At 30.8% G+C, this 17901-nt stretch overlaps 1 protein-coding gene across 1 annotated transcript in view; it reads right to left on the bottom strand.

Moving 5' to 3' along the window:
- The window catches only part of LOC107445694 (unconventional myosin-IXb-like dachs), a gene marked incomplete in the record, with an annotated part of 225639 nt that overhangs the window by 60116 nt on the left and 147622 nt on the right, over positions 1–17901 (bottom strand). The window contains 1 exon segment of the mRNA XM_043044175.2: positions 16195–16350. Coding sequence (XP_042900109.2) covers positions 16195–16350 — 156 coding nt within the window.

Here is a 17901-nt window from a genome sequence, read left to right as displayed (position 1 = left end):
ATTCTTTCGTTTAAAATATTTAATAGGACTAACTGAAATATAAAAATGATTTTATGTATAGTTACTGATTTACGGTCAGAAGATAAACCACCTCCACCATCATTTTGCAAGTTGCTATGGAAACATGCCATTTTCCCGGGGAATTTTTCTTGCATATTAAAAGTAGTAAACTTTATGCTCTAATTTTATTTTTGTTGGAATAAACTTGAACTCGAATTATTTTGACCACTTCTAATATCCCTTTAAAACCGAGCTTGCACGATTGAGAGGGTTAGATATTAACCCAATATATGCAAAGTGATTATACAAGCATTTTAAATCAAGTTTAAACTGAGTAAAAAAAATTGTTTAACTTAAGAACCATTTCAATATTAAAATTATCGCAGCTGCTTGATTATAAACATATAATCATGAATTCAATAATGTATTGTAGGGCGTACAGATAATCATTAAATTCTCAAATTAGTGTTCGTAACAAAACTAATTTCCTGGCACTTTTTACGTTTTGAACTGCGTCAGTTACAAGAAAAATAAGTATTTTCAACTTTCATCAGGTTTTACGTATACAATTTAAACAAATGTGAGGAAACCAGTATAAGCCCAATATAATTGTTTAATACTAGTTGGCAATAGTTGAAAAGAGGGAAACCAAAACAACAAGGGTTCAATTTTATGAAATAAGATTTTAAAGTAATTCGGTTAAAAGACTGGCAGTCTTGATAGGAAAATAGATTGTCCTGTAGCAATCTTCAGCAAAAAGGCTTTGGCTCAGCCTGGTCTGTCATACCAAATATGATTATGAGTAATAATAATAATAAAATAATGCAATAATCAGCAATAATAATAATAAAATATCTATATTTACATTGAAATGGTAGTTATAAAGGATTGATTTCTTTGTTTTTTTTTATTGATATTGAGGACTAGGGAACTTTGAAAAGTAAATTTTTTTTAAATTTTTTTTCATACCTTTTTTAAATTGCTAAGCTTAGTTTTTAAAAGTGTGACATTTTAGAGGAATTTTTTTATTGATAAATCTTACTAATTTGTACAAAAAATTGAAAAATATACTGAAATGATATTTTTTGAAAATGTTAAGCAGTTATTTATTTAATTTTGTTTAAATGTGGAAAAAATCGCGATTTTCTTTTAAATATATTCAATATTAAATATATTCGGTTATGTAGAACTTTTGATCAATTCTAAGCTCAAAATAATATCAGCAATAATAATAATGAAGAGGTGAACCATGGCTGCTTAGATTATTTAATAATCAACTACGTTGTTCATTTTATTGATTAAGGACTTTTGAAATGGAAGTGATAGAAATTTTTTTTTCTTCAATTATTGGAAAGTTTTAATTAATTCAATAAAATGTTTAGCGTAATTTTGCAAACTAAAACATCTTAGAGGAATTTTTATGGATAAATATAACAACAATATTCTTTTCCGTTTAAAACACTATTGTTTTCAGGTTTTTCAATAAAGTTATTTTTAAATATTTTATTTCACTAATTTTTTTTCTCTTTTCATTAATCTTTACTATAATTTTTCCATGTATTCCTCGATACGTTTAACTTATTTTGCGAGTTATATNTTGTCTAAATTACGATTGAGTCAAATTGAAGCATATCAGACGTGACTACTTTGAATTTAATATCGGCATTATTAACTATACAAAATATTAAATCAGCACTTAGATGACGAAATAGCCTTTTTTTCTTCCTATTCCATTTCAAAAATCAGAAAAACTCGGAGACTTTGCTTTTAAGAATCTAACGGTCTCCCTATTAACAATTGGTTAGAGGGGTGTCCTGTTCACAAGACCTTTTGGTATGATTTCCGGCGTGACTCACCCAAGAATTTATGTCCCCCTTTCTTTGTATAAAAAAACAGGAAAATATCTGTTTGAGAAACCGCTATACGTTACATTACAAATCTTATGAGTTCAAAAATAAATAGAACGTTATGATTTCTATGTGGTACACAGCTTTGTACTTTGGGATTTAACAGCTGCTGTCTTATTTCAAAAACGTTAGGCTTCACAAGATTTGAATGCGTACAAACAGGATTGATGGTTAAAATTTTAAATTAGATATTTTTTTTAGATTTTGTTTATCTTAGAATTGGACATGCAATTTCGTTTTATCATAACAGATTTCAGTAAGATGCGAATTAGAGCTTGAAATCATTAAATACTGGGTTCATGGTTACTTTTTTTAAAAAATTTTAAATGACACATTGTTTTGAGATTTTCTTTCGTCTGGAACACTCTCATTTTATGCAATTCCATTTCATCAGAACCGATATCAATGCGAAGCGTACAAGTGCTTCAAAAAATTAGAATGCATCTAAACTGGATTGATGAATAAAATTTTATTTTTATTTTAAATTGAAACGAGAATTTTCTTTTTATAAAATTTCGTTTATTTTAGTATTGATATGCAATTTCATTTTATCATAACTGATTTCAATAACAAAACCAAAAACAGAACCTGTGAAATGTTTTTTCAATGCTCAAGTAATTGCTAAATTTAAACATTTTTCGTCTATTTTAGAAAATATATTTACTCCTTTTTAATGTTTCTCATTTTTCAGCCACCTTGTGTAACGTACAACAAGCATAATATTTCATTTATTTTCAGATAAATCATCAGATAAATCATCCCGTTTTATTTATACAGGGTTGAAAGCATATGTATACCGAGATGGAAAAGAGTGAAAACTGGTAAGATATTTCATTCTAGCAATAAATTTTGTCGAGAAAAATAAAATCAGTAGCTACCAAGATTTTTTTTTTAAAAAAAAAAAGAAAAAAAATTATATCCTATAAATTAAACTGTATCGTACTTGAGAAAAAGTAAAATTTTTTAGAATAGTTTAAAGAAAAGAATAAATTTACAGATGCCAACTTGCTCCGGACAGCGGATAAATATTTTCAAGGGGTAGTCTTTAACACTTTAGCGCCGACTGGATCTGGATCGTGTAATTTTGGCAAGGTACCTGCCCGCGCAAGCGGGCACTAGACCTCTGATCTGAATTTTGCCCTAGGGCGACTGGTACTAATGGCATTGGAATCGCGCCGACTGTCACAAATACGTGACAGTATCAATCAGGGTAAAAATATAAAACTGGTAATCAAAGTATTTCTTTAGCAGTTTATTTGTGGGCAGAGTTATATTTGTTTGATATATTTAATTCACCATTACTTTGTTCTAAATAAAACTATTTAGTTATACTTTGAATCAACATTGATTATATATATGATTAAACTAACAATAATTAAAGTAAAAGCAAAGTAAGTCTGTCAAATGAGCAACGACTGCATTTAAGTTACCGTTTTTTATTTAATTACAACTTGATTCTTATTTTGTACTAATGCTTTTCTGAATCACCCGTCCCCAAGGGGTTAATGCAAAGATTTTTACTCACCACTACTCCTAAATAAATCAAAGGCTTATGTTGTGATACGCAACTTCGTTGCAGCTGAGCGCTGTACTGAGCCTATTAACCCGTTTGCCCCGAATTTATATATTTAAAAAGGGTATAATATATAATCGAAATTGATTGGTTTTTCTACCGTTAGAGCATTCAAAAAGTCTTTGATAGATCAAAAAAGTACTTGCTCCTTAAATTTTCTAGATCTAATCAGAAATAACTAAATCATCATGGTATCTGAAAATCACCGAGTGAAAATCACCAAATTAATTCACCGAGATAAATGAAAATACTGAAAAAAGTTTCCCATCACAATGAATGCCTTTGAAAAAAAGAACTGTCCTAACAATATGACGTGGACTTTAACCGGTTAAAAAGTTGGCAAAATTATCCGAAACTTTCAATCAAAGTTTCAATTTGTAACTTTAAATTTTCTTCTTCCTAAAACAAGCTATAACTGAAAAAGGTTTTACTACCAGATCTTACTCTTTTCCGTCCCATTTTTAACCATGGCGCATACAAATAAATTAAGCATCTATATATTTTGTATGATAATTTTACAATGATGCTCTTAGGTTCAGACAAAATCCAAAATATATTTCCACTTGTAATCTTAATGTGATTGTCAACTAATTACTACCTTCAAATATTCTTCCAAAGCGATAATTCTCGGAAATAATTCCTTGATCCTCGTAAAAGTTAGAACACTATTAATTCTTCATTAATATTCAAATTTACTTTGATAAAATAAACAAAATCTCCACATAAGAAAGAAAAATTGCTTTCTGAGAAAACACATCCTATAATTTTGGGTTACGAAAGCGGCAGTTCAAGTTTATTTAGGCGTGAAATGACCATCTTCCAAAAGGTCGATAGGGCACCTTAAAATAAATAAAATCAGGTAAGGTAGCATCGCTAAACCTTCTTTCCACTTGTAAATAAAAAACAGAATTGTTTAGTCTACATACCATATTTTAAGACACATGTGAAATAAATAAGCAAAGTGATATCGGCCTTTTCTATGCGTATCGATGATTTTTTGAACCCGGTTAAATAAACTGAACTTATGAAACCGAAGATGAATTTGAAAATGTTTAAAAAGATCAATGACCCTTTTTTATTTGCACCAAAAAGAAAGTAGTTTTTACTATATTGAAAAGCAGTTAAAATTTTATCGGCGAGCGGAACCTTAATTAATCCGCTTTCCTCTTAACAGAATCACGACTTAATAAAATAAGTTTTTACAAGCAATTGAAAACATTTGAGTCAAAGTAAGACTACTTGTATTTCTAAAACATTTCATGAAAAAAATAACAAAAATTCATCACTTTGAGAATTCTAGTTTTTAAATTCGGCTTTAGGTTAGAAAGTTGAACTTGTAGATCAGGATCATTAATATGCTTTTTCTTCGGTATTCAGTATAACAGCCAGTATTCAGTATAACACTGGAGAAAATTTTTTTGGCTGCATTTATACAAGCAGTTGATTTTACCTAACTCAGGTGTTGGGATGTGAGATCTGAAATTAGATTTGTTCTGAAAACTAAAAAAAAAAAAAAAAATGTTTTTCGAAAAGATAATTTTAGTTTCTACTTTTTTGTTCAGGTTTATAAATAACGTATAGGTTTATATACTTCTCTTTAAAAAAAGACGTATTATATCATAAACTGTAATGTATTATCACCTTATCCACACCACTCCCTAAGTAGCAGAGAAGTAGGGACACCTTGAATTTACTTAAGTGTATTTTAAAAACTCCTGGTTAGGGATACATTATTAAATTGCATAAAAACTGTAGTGTGCAGAGAGAGACCCATTGCAAATTGGAAATCAGGGATGTTAACAGTAGGTTTACGGACGTTTCTTATATAACTATCTCTACGAACGCGCGTCAATTTGACGCATGAACGAATACATATAACAGCACTTACAAAAATACCAACTTGCTCCGGGCCACAAATATATATTTTAAAGTGGTAGTTTATCAACTGTGATTCTTGGCTTAATAAATTCAATTTAGTAAATTTTTATCCACCACTATATCTAAATAATTCGTAGGCTTACATAATTCACCACTTTGTATTTGCAAAATTTTCTTAGTAGGTATTACATTCCTATTTATTATTAATGTGAGGTTTGCATGTTAACTCAAAATTTTGTCTAAATTACGATTGAGTCAAATTGAAGCATATCAGTAGAGATAGGTATACCACAAAGAGAATTTCAATATTTCAACGCTTTTGAAGAAAATCGGCTTTAATATATATTTATCTCGATCAAATGGATACAAGAGATAAAATAAAAATGCAAACGGGTTTTGTAATTTTCCTTATAAAATTCGAAATGCGTCAAAATGACGCGTCCAGTAAACCTAGTGTTAAAATATCTAAAATCTGTTCATTCGAAAATTCATTGAGTATAAAATTTAATCGATAGAGATAGTTTAGTATTACTACCACCTTTTCTCTAAGCAGTTTATTTATATAAATCATAATTTGAGCTAACCCAAAGTAAATTTTAATCACAATGTCGATAGTAAACGTTTATCTAAACTGGTATTTTTTACATAGATGCTAACTCATGCAATGATTTTATATTTAATTTTTTTTTAAAACTTATATTGCGAATTTTTGAAACTAAATGTTATAACTATTAATAGAACTTAGCTAATCAGTTTAACACTTTATTTTATATAGTTTCGTATCACTTCGAAATAGGACGTGCTTTCACTCGGGCAGAAGAAATTTCTTTCCCATAAAATATAACTTTTATTATAAATTTGAAAATTTTTTTTTCCACTTATAACTTTTTTTCACATTTTTTTATTTTTTGAAAACAAGGAAATTTTAATGTTATGTATAAGCATTGTTCATACCCTTCTAATCCCCTTGCCAGAAAAAATAAGCAAATTCCAAACCTCCTCCTCCCACTAGATGCTTACGCAATATTTGAACAACCCCAAAAAGAGCAAAAGAGTCCGAAATTGCAAAAAAATGCAAATGTCGTCTTAATCCAGCACCTAGTAATTACATTACATTTTAAGTGTTCTTTCGAACAAAAAGGGGCAACTTCGGGATAAATGAAGCTAGATGTGCAACGTTCTACTAGGTGTGCATGTGTCCCTATTGTGCTTATGCACCGGAAACGAACCACATTCTTGATTCCTGGGAAATATGTGTAGCGAAAAAAATTCCAACGGTTTCTTCGTTGGCGACACACTTTTGGTAGTAAGGGAAAAAAAAATTACTCGCATGGAAGTTTTTTTCACTTTCTCACTCGTGAGGAAAAAAAAGATCATCTTCAGGTAAGCATTGTTTCGTAAATTCAATATAATCAGACTGGACATGCTTGCCAGATGTAGTCTAGCTTGTAATTAAGGAAAATGTATGTTAATTCGTTTTTTTTTATTGTTATAGAGGCAATATTTAATGATGATTCCTCTTTGGATTAAAAGAAATATAGGACTCAAGGTTGTACTGAAACTTCATCTTCAATTAAATCGATAAAAAAAAAGATAAACCATTTATACAAAAATAATTAACGGAGTTTTAATTGANATGTAGTCTATCTTGTAATTAAGGAAAATGTATGTTAATTCGTTTTTTTCTTATTGTTATAGAGGCAATATTTAATGATGATTCCTCTTTGGATTAAAAGAAATATAGGATTCAAGGTTGTACTGAAACTTCATCTTCAATTAAATCGATTAAAAAAGATAAATCATTTCTACAAAAATAATTAATAGATTTTTAATTGACGCGACAAAAATTTATTTTTGAAAAAAGCAGATTAAAATGTAAGTAAAATAATAAAGATCAACTAAGAATTTTAGGAATTCAAAAATAATTATAAATAATGAGCAGTGGAAAAAAGAAAATTGAAGTCATATCCACTTGGAATTTTATATTAAAAGCTGTCAACAGTTCAAGTTTAAAAAAAAAAAAAAATAAAAAAAAGAGACACTCTCCATTTTTTAAATTAAAAAAATAGATTTCATATACTTATGGTTTAAGAAATGATTATAATAATGACTCAAGTTACGAAAGAAAGTATTCAGGTTCAGGTCCTTTGTACCTCAGGAACGAGAAAAGAATTGTTAGTTAAACCAATTTATTTCATATTAGGTTTCCGTGAGCAGTAAATTAGCAGATGTACCAAATTGCTCCGGACAGCGGATATATATTTTCAAGAGGTAGTCTTTTTAACCCCTTGGGGACGGGTGATTCAGAAAAGTATTTGTACAAAATCAGAATCAGGATGTAATTAAATAAAAAACGGTAACTTAAATGTAGGCGTTGCTAATTTGACAGACTTACTTTGCTTTTACTTTACTTATTGTTAGTTTAATCCTATATATAATCAATGTTAGTTCAAAGTATAACTCAATAGTTTTATTTTGAACTAAAGTAACGGTGAATTAAATAAATGAAACAATTATAACTCCGCCCACAAATAAACTGTTAAAGAATTACTTTGATTACCAGTGTTATCTTTTTACCCAGATTGATACGGCTTTATGCTGGCACGTATTTGTGACAGTCGGAGCGAAAGGGTTGATGGATGATTCTTGGTTTAGAAAATTCGATTTATAGGGCTTTTACTCACCACTACATCTATATAATTCAAAGGCTTATGTGATAGGCCAATTTGTTATACTCTTAAAAAGTCGGCCAAATTAGCCGAAAATCTGGCNAGCTGTTGAAGAATTACTTTGATTACCAGTTTTATCTTTTTACCCAGATTGATACGGCTTTATGCTGGCACGTATTTGTGACAGTCGGAGCGAAAGGGTTAATGGATGATTCTTGGTTTAGAAAATTCGATTTATAGGGCTTTTACTCACCGCTACATCTATATAATTCAAAGGCTTATGTGATAGGCTAATTTGTTATACTCTTAAAAAGTCGCCCAAATTAGCCGAAAATCTGGCTTGTAGTTCTCTACTGCTCTTTAACGTATTTTGTGGAATCCGGAGCAGTTGGCGTCTCTTAATTAGGCTGCAATGTATTAATATTTTAATAAATTTGAACTAAATGAATACTGTCCACCACTCCGTATGAAGGATTTAAACAGATATAAAATGGGTCAGTTAGACAAGTGTCCATGCTCTTAAGTTTTGCTAAAGGGTTTTTTAAAAATCTGTTTAAAAAATCTCCTTTGCAATTCACAAATGTTGAAGGACATGAAATTGGCAAATACACACCAGTCCTGAACACGCACCAAATAATTTCTAAGTTTTAACAAATCAGAACTAAATAACATATCGTATTGGACAAAATAATTTCAAATCAAATTTATCAAATCAAGAAGGTAATATCAAACAAAAAATTTGACCATTATTTATAATCTAATCCTCAATGGAAAAACAAGAGCGTTAGCTGCTACGCTTGTGACACATATCGACATAAATAAAGTTTAATCATCATTTGAAACACTCTTTTAAGTTCATTCATGTCAAAGCTTCTGTTTCCAAAATGTAACCCTGCTCGGTTAAAAACAAATATCCAAGTTTTGTAGCTAAAAACTCCCCATTCGTATGCTACTTCAGTTCCGTCTTTTAATTTGACATTCTCCATTCACATCACGCTATTTACCATTCGAATGCTAAGGATACATAATAGCTGATAGTTTACAAAGATTTATTCATTGTCGTTTCGTCAAACAAAACGTAAATCGAACAAAAACAAACTAAAATCTCTTTATGGCATCTTTTTCCGGTCCTCACCTTCACCTTCTAATTACACTGAACTGTTTCAACTAAAACAAGACCTATTATACGTATGGAGAAAAAAAAATCGTTAAAAAAAAACATATACTATTTATAAGAAACTACACTCCTTCTGCTAACCCTCACTATCCTAAGAAGACGTGGTTACGCATCGTTGATTAAGATAATTATGAATCCAAGATAATTTAGAATCCATCTTTTATCCTACAACCCTATAGACTATCTATTAACAATCCTTATCAGTGTTCTACTCTAACCATTGTTTGATAGGTGGCAGTGCGCTGTTAAGGAGAAAAAAAACAGGGCTAATCTTTAATCTACATAGTGCCGTTATGTTTAAAAAAAGCGCGAACATGTCTTTTATCTTCTTGTTATTCTCTTAGAGATCAAAGTTGTAGTTCTTTTTCTTTAGATCATAGAATAATTTTAAACAGAGATGGCAGTTGTCTCGCTTTATGCGAAATATTTAATGTAGTGGTAGAGAATTAAAAACTGAATTTTGTTAAGGAACAACGCAGGGAACATGTGGGAATTGAGATGATTTGATAAAAACGAACTATGCTTCGCGCTTTTAACCCCTGAGATAATTAGAGGGGGGGGGGAAGCTTCTTTCTTTCTTTCTTTAACTAAAATTGGGTGCCTGGGCCGCGCAGCGTCCCCTAACCCATACATCATGAAGTATTTACAAGTTGAATTAAAAAACATTTTGAATTATGCAGCATTTAAGTAGCATTACAGAAGATCAAGCATATTTGCTTGATAAATTAAACATGAATTGATATTTAATATGAGTCGTGATTTATGCAATAATCAGAAATTTTCGTGAATATAAATAGCACAATTGATATTTAAGCATTGGTTGGTATTTAATTTGATGACAATCATAGGTTGTGATTAAAGTATGAAATTAAATTAATATATAAACAAGTACAAATTAAACATGATTTGGGGGGGGGGAAGCACATACTTGCGAACTTATACGCTTTTCAAAAAAGTGTTTTCCTAGTGGTAGGGAGAAGCCAATTAGATTGTGACCGTATGTAGACATTTCGTGAAGACTAACACTTAAAATAATTTTAGAGAGTTAGCAAGCCTATTTTATGTAGGTTTAAATTATTTAAATGAAATGGTATTAAATATTACTTTAAACCGTATTTATTTAAAGGAGAATAACATATGATTTCATATGTATAAATTTGACCACCACATTAAATCTAAAAAAAATACAACAAAATATTGCCGAATAAAAATAGCTGAGCTGCTATGGCTTAGGGGCTAGAGCGTTCGCCTTCCAATGAGGTGAACCGGGTTCGAATCCCAGCAATGGCTGAGATACGAATTCCGCATCCGACTTACACGTACCACAGTACTGGCGTGAAATATCCTCAGTGGTAGACGGATCATGGGTTAGAACCACTAGCCGTCAGGCTAACCGTGGGAGGTTCTCGTGGTCTTCCTCTCCATGTAACGCAAATGCGGGTTAGTTCCTTTAAAAAGTTCTCCACAAAAGTAAATTTCTCCCAGTACTTGATCCAGGAGTTCCCTTGTCTTCCGGATTAGGTTCAAAATTACAAGGCTAAGGAGTTAAACCGTCGTAAATCCAAAATTTGGTCGGTCGTTCAACAATGGTTATAAAATAAAAAAAAAACCTTAGACATAACTAAAAGTTCTAATGCTCGTTAAGGAAGATTTTTTCTAGTGGTTTCCCATTTCATGATCTAATTTTTATGTCAATTAAATTAATCTAAAGTAAAATAATTTTGTCGTGCATTACATCTAGTTACCCAGATACGTCCGAAGTTTACCGTTAGATGTTAACAGCTAAGTTCCGAAATCAGTTCTAGTAAGGACATTAGAGTGTAAAGGGCTAAAAGGTAAAATGCATCTGAGTGTCTCAGTACGGAACGGCGTTTATTTTTAAATTCAAGCTGGTTGCCCTTTACCTCAAAACACGATCCTACTGTGATGGTTGAGGAAACATTTCTTCGGGACATTATTTGGTTTGTCACCGAAACTGATGTCTTGCTGTGGTAGTAAATTTAATGGCCTCTTCTTTTCCTCCTATTAAAACAATAAATGTTTGAAGAAAAGTCATAAATGAGTGTATTAACCCAAAGCTTAAATGTTTCTTTCGAAGTTTCAAAACGCTGATGCTTTGGGTCATATCGAAACATTAATCATCGGTAATCCCCTGCCGTGGTGAAGTGGAAGATAAGATTTAGCGAATGAGGTTTCCAACATTTATCTTTGCGGATTTCGTTATTACCTCATTTATTAAAGAAAACTAATGATAATGTAGATAAAAAGCTTAAAGTTAAGTTTTCTCTAGTTCTTTTTATCTAGTTAGTTATAGGAATATTTTTTGCACCAATTGGAATTCTGTTCTTTCTGATTATTGAAATGCGGTTTTTGATTTGTCCCATTAAAAAATGTTGAAGAATATTTATTAATATTCGTAGTTTAAATAGAGGTGTCCGAGCCAGAGATAGGTTGAACTGTATCATTTTATTTTATTATGAAACTGTCGTTGATCAGTCGACCCAATTTTTCGGGTTTACTTACTTATATTCAACTCCGTAGCCTTGTAATTTCGAGCCCAATCCAGAAGACCAGAAAACTCCTAGATCAAGTATTGGGAAAAAGTTGCCTTCAATGAGGAATTTTTGATGGAACTAACCAAAATTTGAGCTACATGGAGAGGAAAACGACGAAAACCTCCTACGGTAATCCTGACGGCAAGGAGACTCTAATCCATGATCCGTCTACCATTGAGGATATTTTACGTAAGCACATTAGTTAGTGCGAGTTGGGTGCGGCATTCTTATCCGCCAGTCATCGGTAGGATTCGAACCCGGCTCACCTCATTGAAAGGCGAAAGCTCTATCCTCTGAGCCACGGCTCTAGCAGTATCATTTGACTATTATCGTTCAATTAACGGGGTTAATTAATCTCTAAATGTCGCCACCATAGAGTATCAAGTGATAACTACAACTACAAATCGCTCTCTAAATCGTTACTATTAAACTTACTTAAATATATGCATAATAATACTAAATCTGGCACGAAAATAACGCGTGATTGTGACTATATTGCCGTAATACTGTAGTTGTTGATGGCAACCAGTTGCTTACATTATTTTACTTTGAAATGAAACGTGTTTCAAATAGTAGCTTCTAGTAAATGATTGATCCTTGGTAATTTTTCATAAGTTAATGAAACGTATTTTATTCGAATAACACTGTTCATTGAAGAGACAGTCGTGATATGAAATAACACTTTCTAGAGAATAATATACCATTTTTTTTAACTGTTGAAAGCTTTTTTTTTTTTTTAAAATAATAACCGTTGTTGAACAGCCGACCCAATTTTGGGTTTAAGATTACTAATGCTCAACTTCGTAGCCTTGTAATTTTTAACCAATCAAGAAGACAAGGAAATTCCTGGATCAGTACCCCCAGAGGTAAGGTTTGTTATGAGAATATGGTGGACTTTGTGACCCGACATATTTAACGTGCATCACACGGGGAGTCTTCGGCCGGCGGGGATACTGCTGTAAGTTTGAAATCGTTATTCGCGACTTTTATGTTAAGTTTAACTAATTTTTTCCAAGTGCTCTCTATTTTAATTCTGATAATGGCACATAACGCCAATATGAAGAAAAGCTATAGTTTCATGCAAATAAAAAGCGTTTGTTACCCATTTTTTTTTAATATTTAAAAAGTTACTCTAAAGGTGCAATACCTAAACTCTTTAAAAGTTTTAAAAAATTCAAAATTATTCAGTAATTTTAAATTTTTTCATCTAGATGAAAAAATATCGCCAAATTGGGCGATTTTTAAAAAGTTTAATAACTTTTGAAGTATTTAAGTTATTTTGTCCGTTCTAAAACCCAGATAATTTTTAACTAACTTAAAATGGCTTATATAGTTTGAAGTTACAGCTTTACCTTAAAGTATTTAAACTGTGGCTTTTATATTTTTCTTGGTGAGAGTTATGCCCATTCTACCCAGTGTCCTCCACGCTAATTGATACACTAATTTCATCAGAGGAAAAGCCACAATTTTTAAAAAATAAAAAGTTTTTGTCTATTAATTTTTAATAAGCTCTCTAACACTACATTGCTTCGGCTCTAAAAATACGCAAAAATTGAGTCATAAATTAATTTTAATGATTTTCATCTGAGTGTAAAATCTCCCTCTATTAAAAAATTAAAAAAAAAAACTTTTTTTAAAAGATTTAAATAATTTGTTGAACGATTTTTAAAAGTATTATTGATTTTGACTGTAATTTTTTTCATTGGACTGAGTGTTTGCTTACTTATATATAAAAAAAAAAAGTTGAAATTTAATAAACAATTTTTAGACATTATTGAAAGACCCATCGGAAACAATAAAGGCGTAGTATATATGCTATAAATATATGCAGAGTTTATGATAGCCAGGAGCACTTAGCGGCTGATATAATTCAGTAGCTCAGGTCTCGGATTCGCATAGCCTAATTAGGAAATCGAGGCAAACAATGTGTTTAGCTTTGACTTATATTAACCCGTTTTCTCCCGAATTTATATATTGAAATGATACAAAAAGTGATTTATGGAAAAAGTGGTATAACATATTTTCGAAATTAATTGTTTTTTCTACTGTTAGGGCATTCAAAAAGTCTTTGATAGATCGAAAAGTACTTGCTCCTTATAATTTTAGATCTAATCAGAAGTAACTAAATCATCATGGTATCTGAGAATCTTTTAATTCACGCAGATAAATGAAAATGCTGAAAAAAGTTTCCCACCACAATGAATGTCTTTGAAAAAAGGAACTGTCCTAAATATATGACGCTGGGCGTTAACCGGTTAACACGTTGATCGCCACGCTAATTTTACATGGCTTGCCCGTCTCGCCAAACTGTAATTAAATATAAATTAAAATTGCAAATATTAGACAAATTTTGCTAATTTTAAAAGGTTTAGCATGACATATATAAAAAAGTGGTGAATCATATAAGACTACGAATTGTTTAAAAATAGTGGTAGATAAAAATCTACTAAATTGAATTTATTAAACCAAGAATCACAATAATTAAGTAAATTTTGAATAAATTTTCTGCAATTCCATAAAAGAGNTCAAAGTATAACTAAATAGTTTTATTTTGAACAAAGTAACGGTGAATAAAATAAATCAAACAATTATAACTCCGCCCACAAATAAACTGTGCCAAAGAATTACTTTGATTACCAGCTTTATCTTTTTACCCTGGTTGATACGGTTTCATGCTGTCACGTATTTGTGACAGTCGGCGCGAAAGGGTTAATATTACTAATGCTCAACTTCGTAGCCTTGTAATTTTGAACCAATCAAGAAGGCAAGGAAACTCCTGGATCAGTACCCCCAGAGGTTTGATTTGTTTTGAGAATAAGTTACAGTTTCATGCTAATAAAGGGCGTTTGTAACCCATTTTTTTAATATTTAAAAAGTTACTCTAAAGGTGCAATACCTAAACTCTTAAAAAGCTTTAAAAAATTCAAAATTATTCAATAACTTTTATCTAAATGGAAAAATATCGGCAAATTGGGCGATTTTTAAAAAGTTTAATACTTTTTAAAATATTTAAGGTATTTTGTCCGTTCTAAAACCCAGATAATTTTTCACTAACTTAAAATGGTTTATATAGTTTGAAGTTATAGCTTTAACTTAAGGTGGCTTTTATATTTTTCATGGCGAGAGAAACGTCCATTCTAGCCATTGTCCTCCACGTTAATTGAAATGCAAATTTCATAAGCGGAAAAGCTACAATTTTCAAAAAATAAAAAGTGTTTGTCTATTAATTTTTAATAGCCTCTTCATTGCTCTAAAAATGCGCAGAGCTTGAAAGTCATAAATTAATTTTAATGATTTTCATCGGAGTGTAAAATCTCCCTATATTAATGATTTTTTAAAAAATAACTTTTTTTTTAAAAGATTTAAATTATTTGTAGAACGATTTTTAAAAGTATTATTGAAATTGACGGTCATTTTTTTCATTAACTGAGTGTTTGCCTTCTNAAAAAAAAAAAAAAAAAAAAAAAAAAAAAAAAAAAAAAAAAAACAATCGAGTTTAAATTTGATAAACAATTTTACAAATCAACAATTTTACAAATTTTTCAAACAATTTTACAAATATATGCAGAGTTTATGATAGCCAGGTGGTATAGGGCTAGCTGGTATAATTCAGTAGCTCAGGTCTCGGATTCGCATAGCCTAATTAGGAAATCGAGGCAAACAATGTGTTTAACTTATTACTTATATGAACACGTTGAACGCCACGCTAATTTTTCATGTCTTGCCCGTCTCGCCAAACTGTAATTAACTACAAACTAAAATTGCAAATATTAGAAAGAAATTGCTAGTTTTAAAAGGTTCAGCATGACTTATATGAAAAAAGTGGTGAATTATATATGACTACGAATTGTTTAAAAATAGTGATGGTTAAAAATCTACTAAATTGTATTTATTAAACCAAGAATCACAATAATTAAGTAAATTTTGAATAAATTTTCTGCAATTCCATAAAAGAGTGTAAAATTTATAGTTCTATGTCATGTTATACGCTGTCAGTCAGCTATTTTTCGCGGCCTACGTGAAAGGTCAGTGTCAGCCACCGGTGGCAGACGCAGGCTAAATGTAATTTCAATGTCAACCATCGATGGCTGACGCGGCGCTCAGCGTGTCAAATCACTACTAGGGGCAAAAGCTCTGTGGTTCAGGGATGTGCCTGGGTGTAAAGTAAAGTAACGAAAAATAAATCACTATTCGCAATTTCAATTCTGCAGCTAGTTTTCAAAGAGGGGATCTTTTACGTTTTCTATCATTAGTGAAATGTGCATTTTTTATTACACTGTTGAAATTTTAATTGTTTAGATAGTCAGGAATAAGGTACCAGTTAAATAAAGAAATAAACAACAAACTTTGAAGCATTGACATCACATAATCCTTACTTTTAATTTTTCTTAAAGAAATAAATAAACAATAAATTATAAAATAAAAAGAATCTTACCTTGCTGATAGGCTGCAAGAGAGTGTCCACTGAGGGGGGCGCTCGGTGGAGCGCCTCCCCCAGTTACATGCAAACGGTTCCTGAGCGTTACCAGTTCTGAACTTAGACTGCGCAATCTCTGCTGCAGGTGGTCTGCTTCATTTGAAGATGCTGCATCTGTGAAAGAGAAAAAAACAAATCTGATTTAGAATTTTGCACTTTTGAATCAAATGCAAAATGTTAGGATATACATTACAATTAAATTGATAACTTACTAAACATAGAAAAAGTTTAGAATGTTTTTTTTTTTTTTTTTTTTTTTTTTTTTTTTTTTTTTTTTTNTTTTTTTTTTTTTTTTGTTAACTAATTTATGTACCGATTTTTTTGGGGGGAAAACTGTAAAAATTATACATATGTGTGGAGATGCAGGAATCACAGAATGTAGAAGAGTTGTTGCTAATCAATAACAAAATAAAATTAACGCTTTTCCTTTAAATCATTTTAATTTTTTATATATATATATCACATGACCACAGAAAATCATATTGATTGGGAGTTGCAACCTTTTACAAATTCGCAAGCAGAATTTAAAAAAAAAATATCATCAAGTAATATATATCCGTTATAGTTTCATTAACAATTGGGTGTTAACCGGTCCATCGAAGTAGTAATTTATTTTCATAATTATACCTCTCTTCAAAAGACAAATCACCCCTCTATTTATTGACAAACTTCAGAAAGTTCTCGAAAGAAAGTACTGAAATTTTTTTTTTAACGGATGTTTTCGTTTGTTGGCAACGCGAAAATTCTGGAAGCATTCAAAGCATAAAACCGGAAGATATCAAGATGAGAGAATTAGCTTGTAACTTGCATAGAGAGAAAAACTTAAGGGATTAAAATGAAAATTAACAATGTAAAGGAGCTTAATTGAGTAATCGGTAATATAAAAAGAGGTAGAGAGAGAATGTTCACTGAACAGCATCACAACAATTTTGTTCTATTATTTAAAATAAGGAACTGAAGCAGAACGTGAGGCAAATTAGTTTATTCTTTCAGACGCCATGTGGGCAGCCTGGGTACACAAATATTACAAACCACTAGAATGCGAAACTTGTTTGCTTCAAAATATTTTTATCTTTTTTCAACAATTACTATACTTTAAGCAATATGGAAATGAAGTATATTTCTTTATTTAAAATTTTTAGACAACGGTCACAGTTGCAAATATAAAATTCTCTGAGCCAGGGAGGGTTCATAGGGATTTCAACTTGATCTTGTTCGTGTGGGAATTTTTTTGTGGTAGCACAATTTGTATTTTAATACTGAAATCTTACTTTAATATGTTTAAAGAATATAATTTTAGACACCACCACGTATGAACAATTTAAAGATACATATAAAATGCCAGTTAGTTTCAATAACCTCGTAACGATGTTTAACGATGCTTTTAACGTGCATCAGTTACCCCATGTAGTTGGTGACTGATGCGCGTTAAAACTCTGTGGAGTCTCAAAGTCCTCCATGAAATCGAATTCTTGGCCATAGATGGCGCCACTGAAAAACAAGAATCGCACACTCTGCCTTAAACTTGCTCGGTTTCTTACCCGTGTGGCATAAAAAAAATTATGGTAACCAATTTGCTCTAAATTAACAAACAGGAATTTAGTTAATTTAGAGCAAAGAAAATTGTTAAGCCATCTCTTTTATTTAAAAACATCACTATTTGCA

The sequence above is a fragment of the Parasteatoda tepidariorum genome, chromosome 10 (assembly GCF_043381705.1).
Source record: "Parasteatoda tepidariorum isolate YZ-2023 chromosome 10, CAS_Ptep_4.0, whole genome shotgun sequence".
Taxonomy (NCBI): Eukaryota; Metazoa; Arthropoda; class Arachnida; order Araneae; family Theridiidae; genus Parasteatoda; species Parasteatoda tepidariorum.
This window is presented reverse-complemented; position numbering and strand designations above follow the sequence as displayed.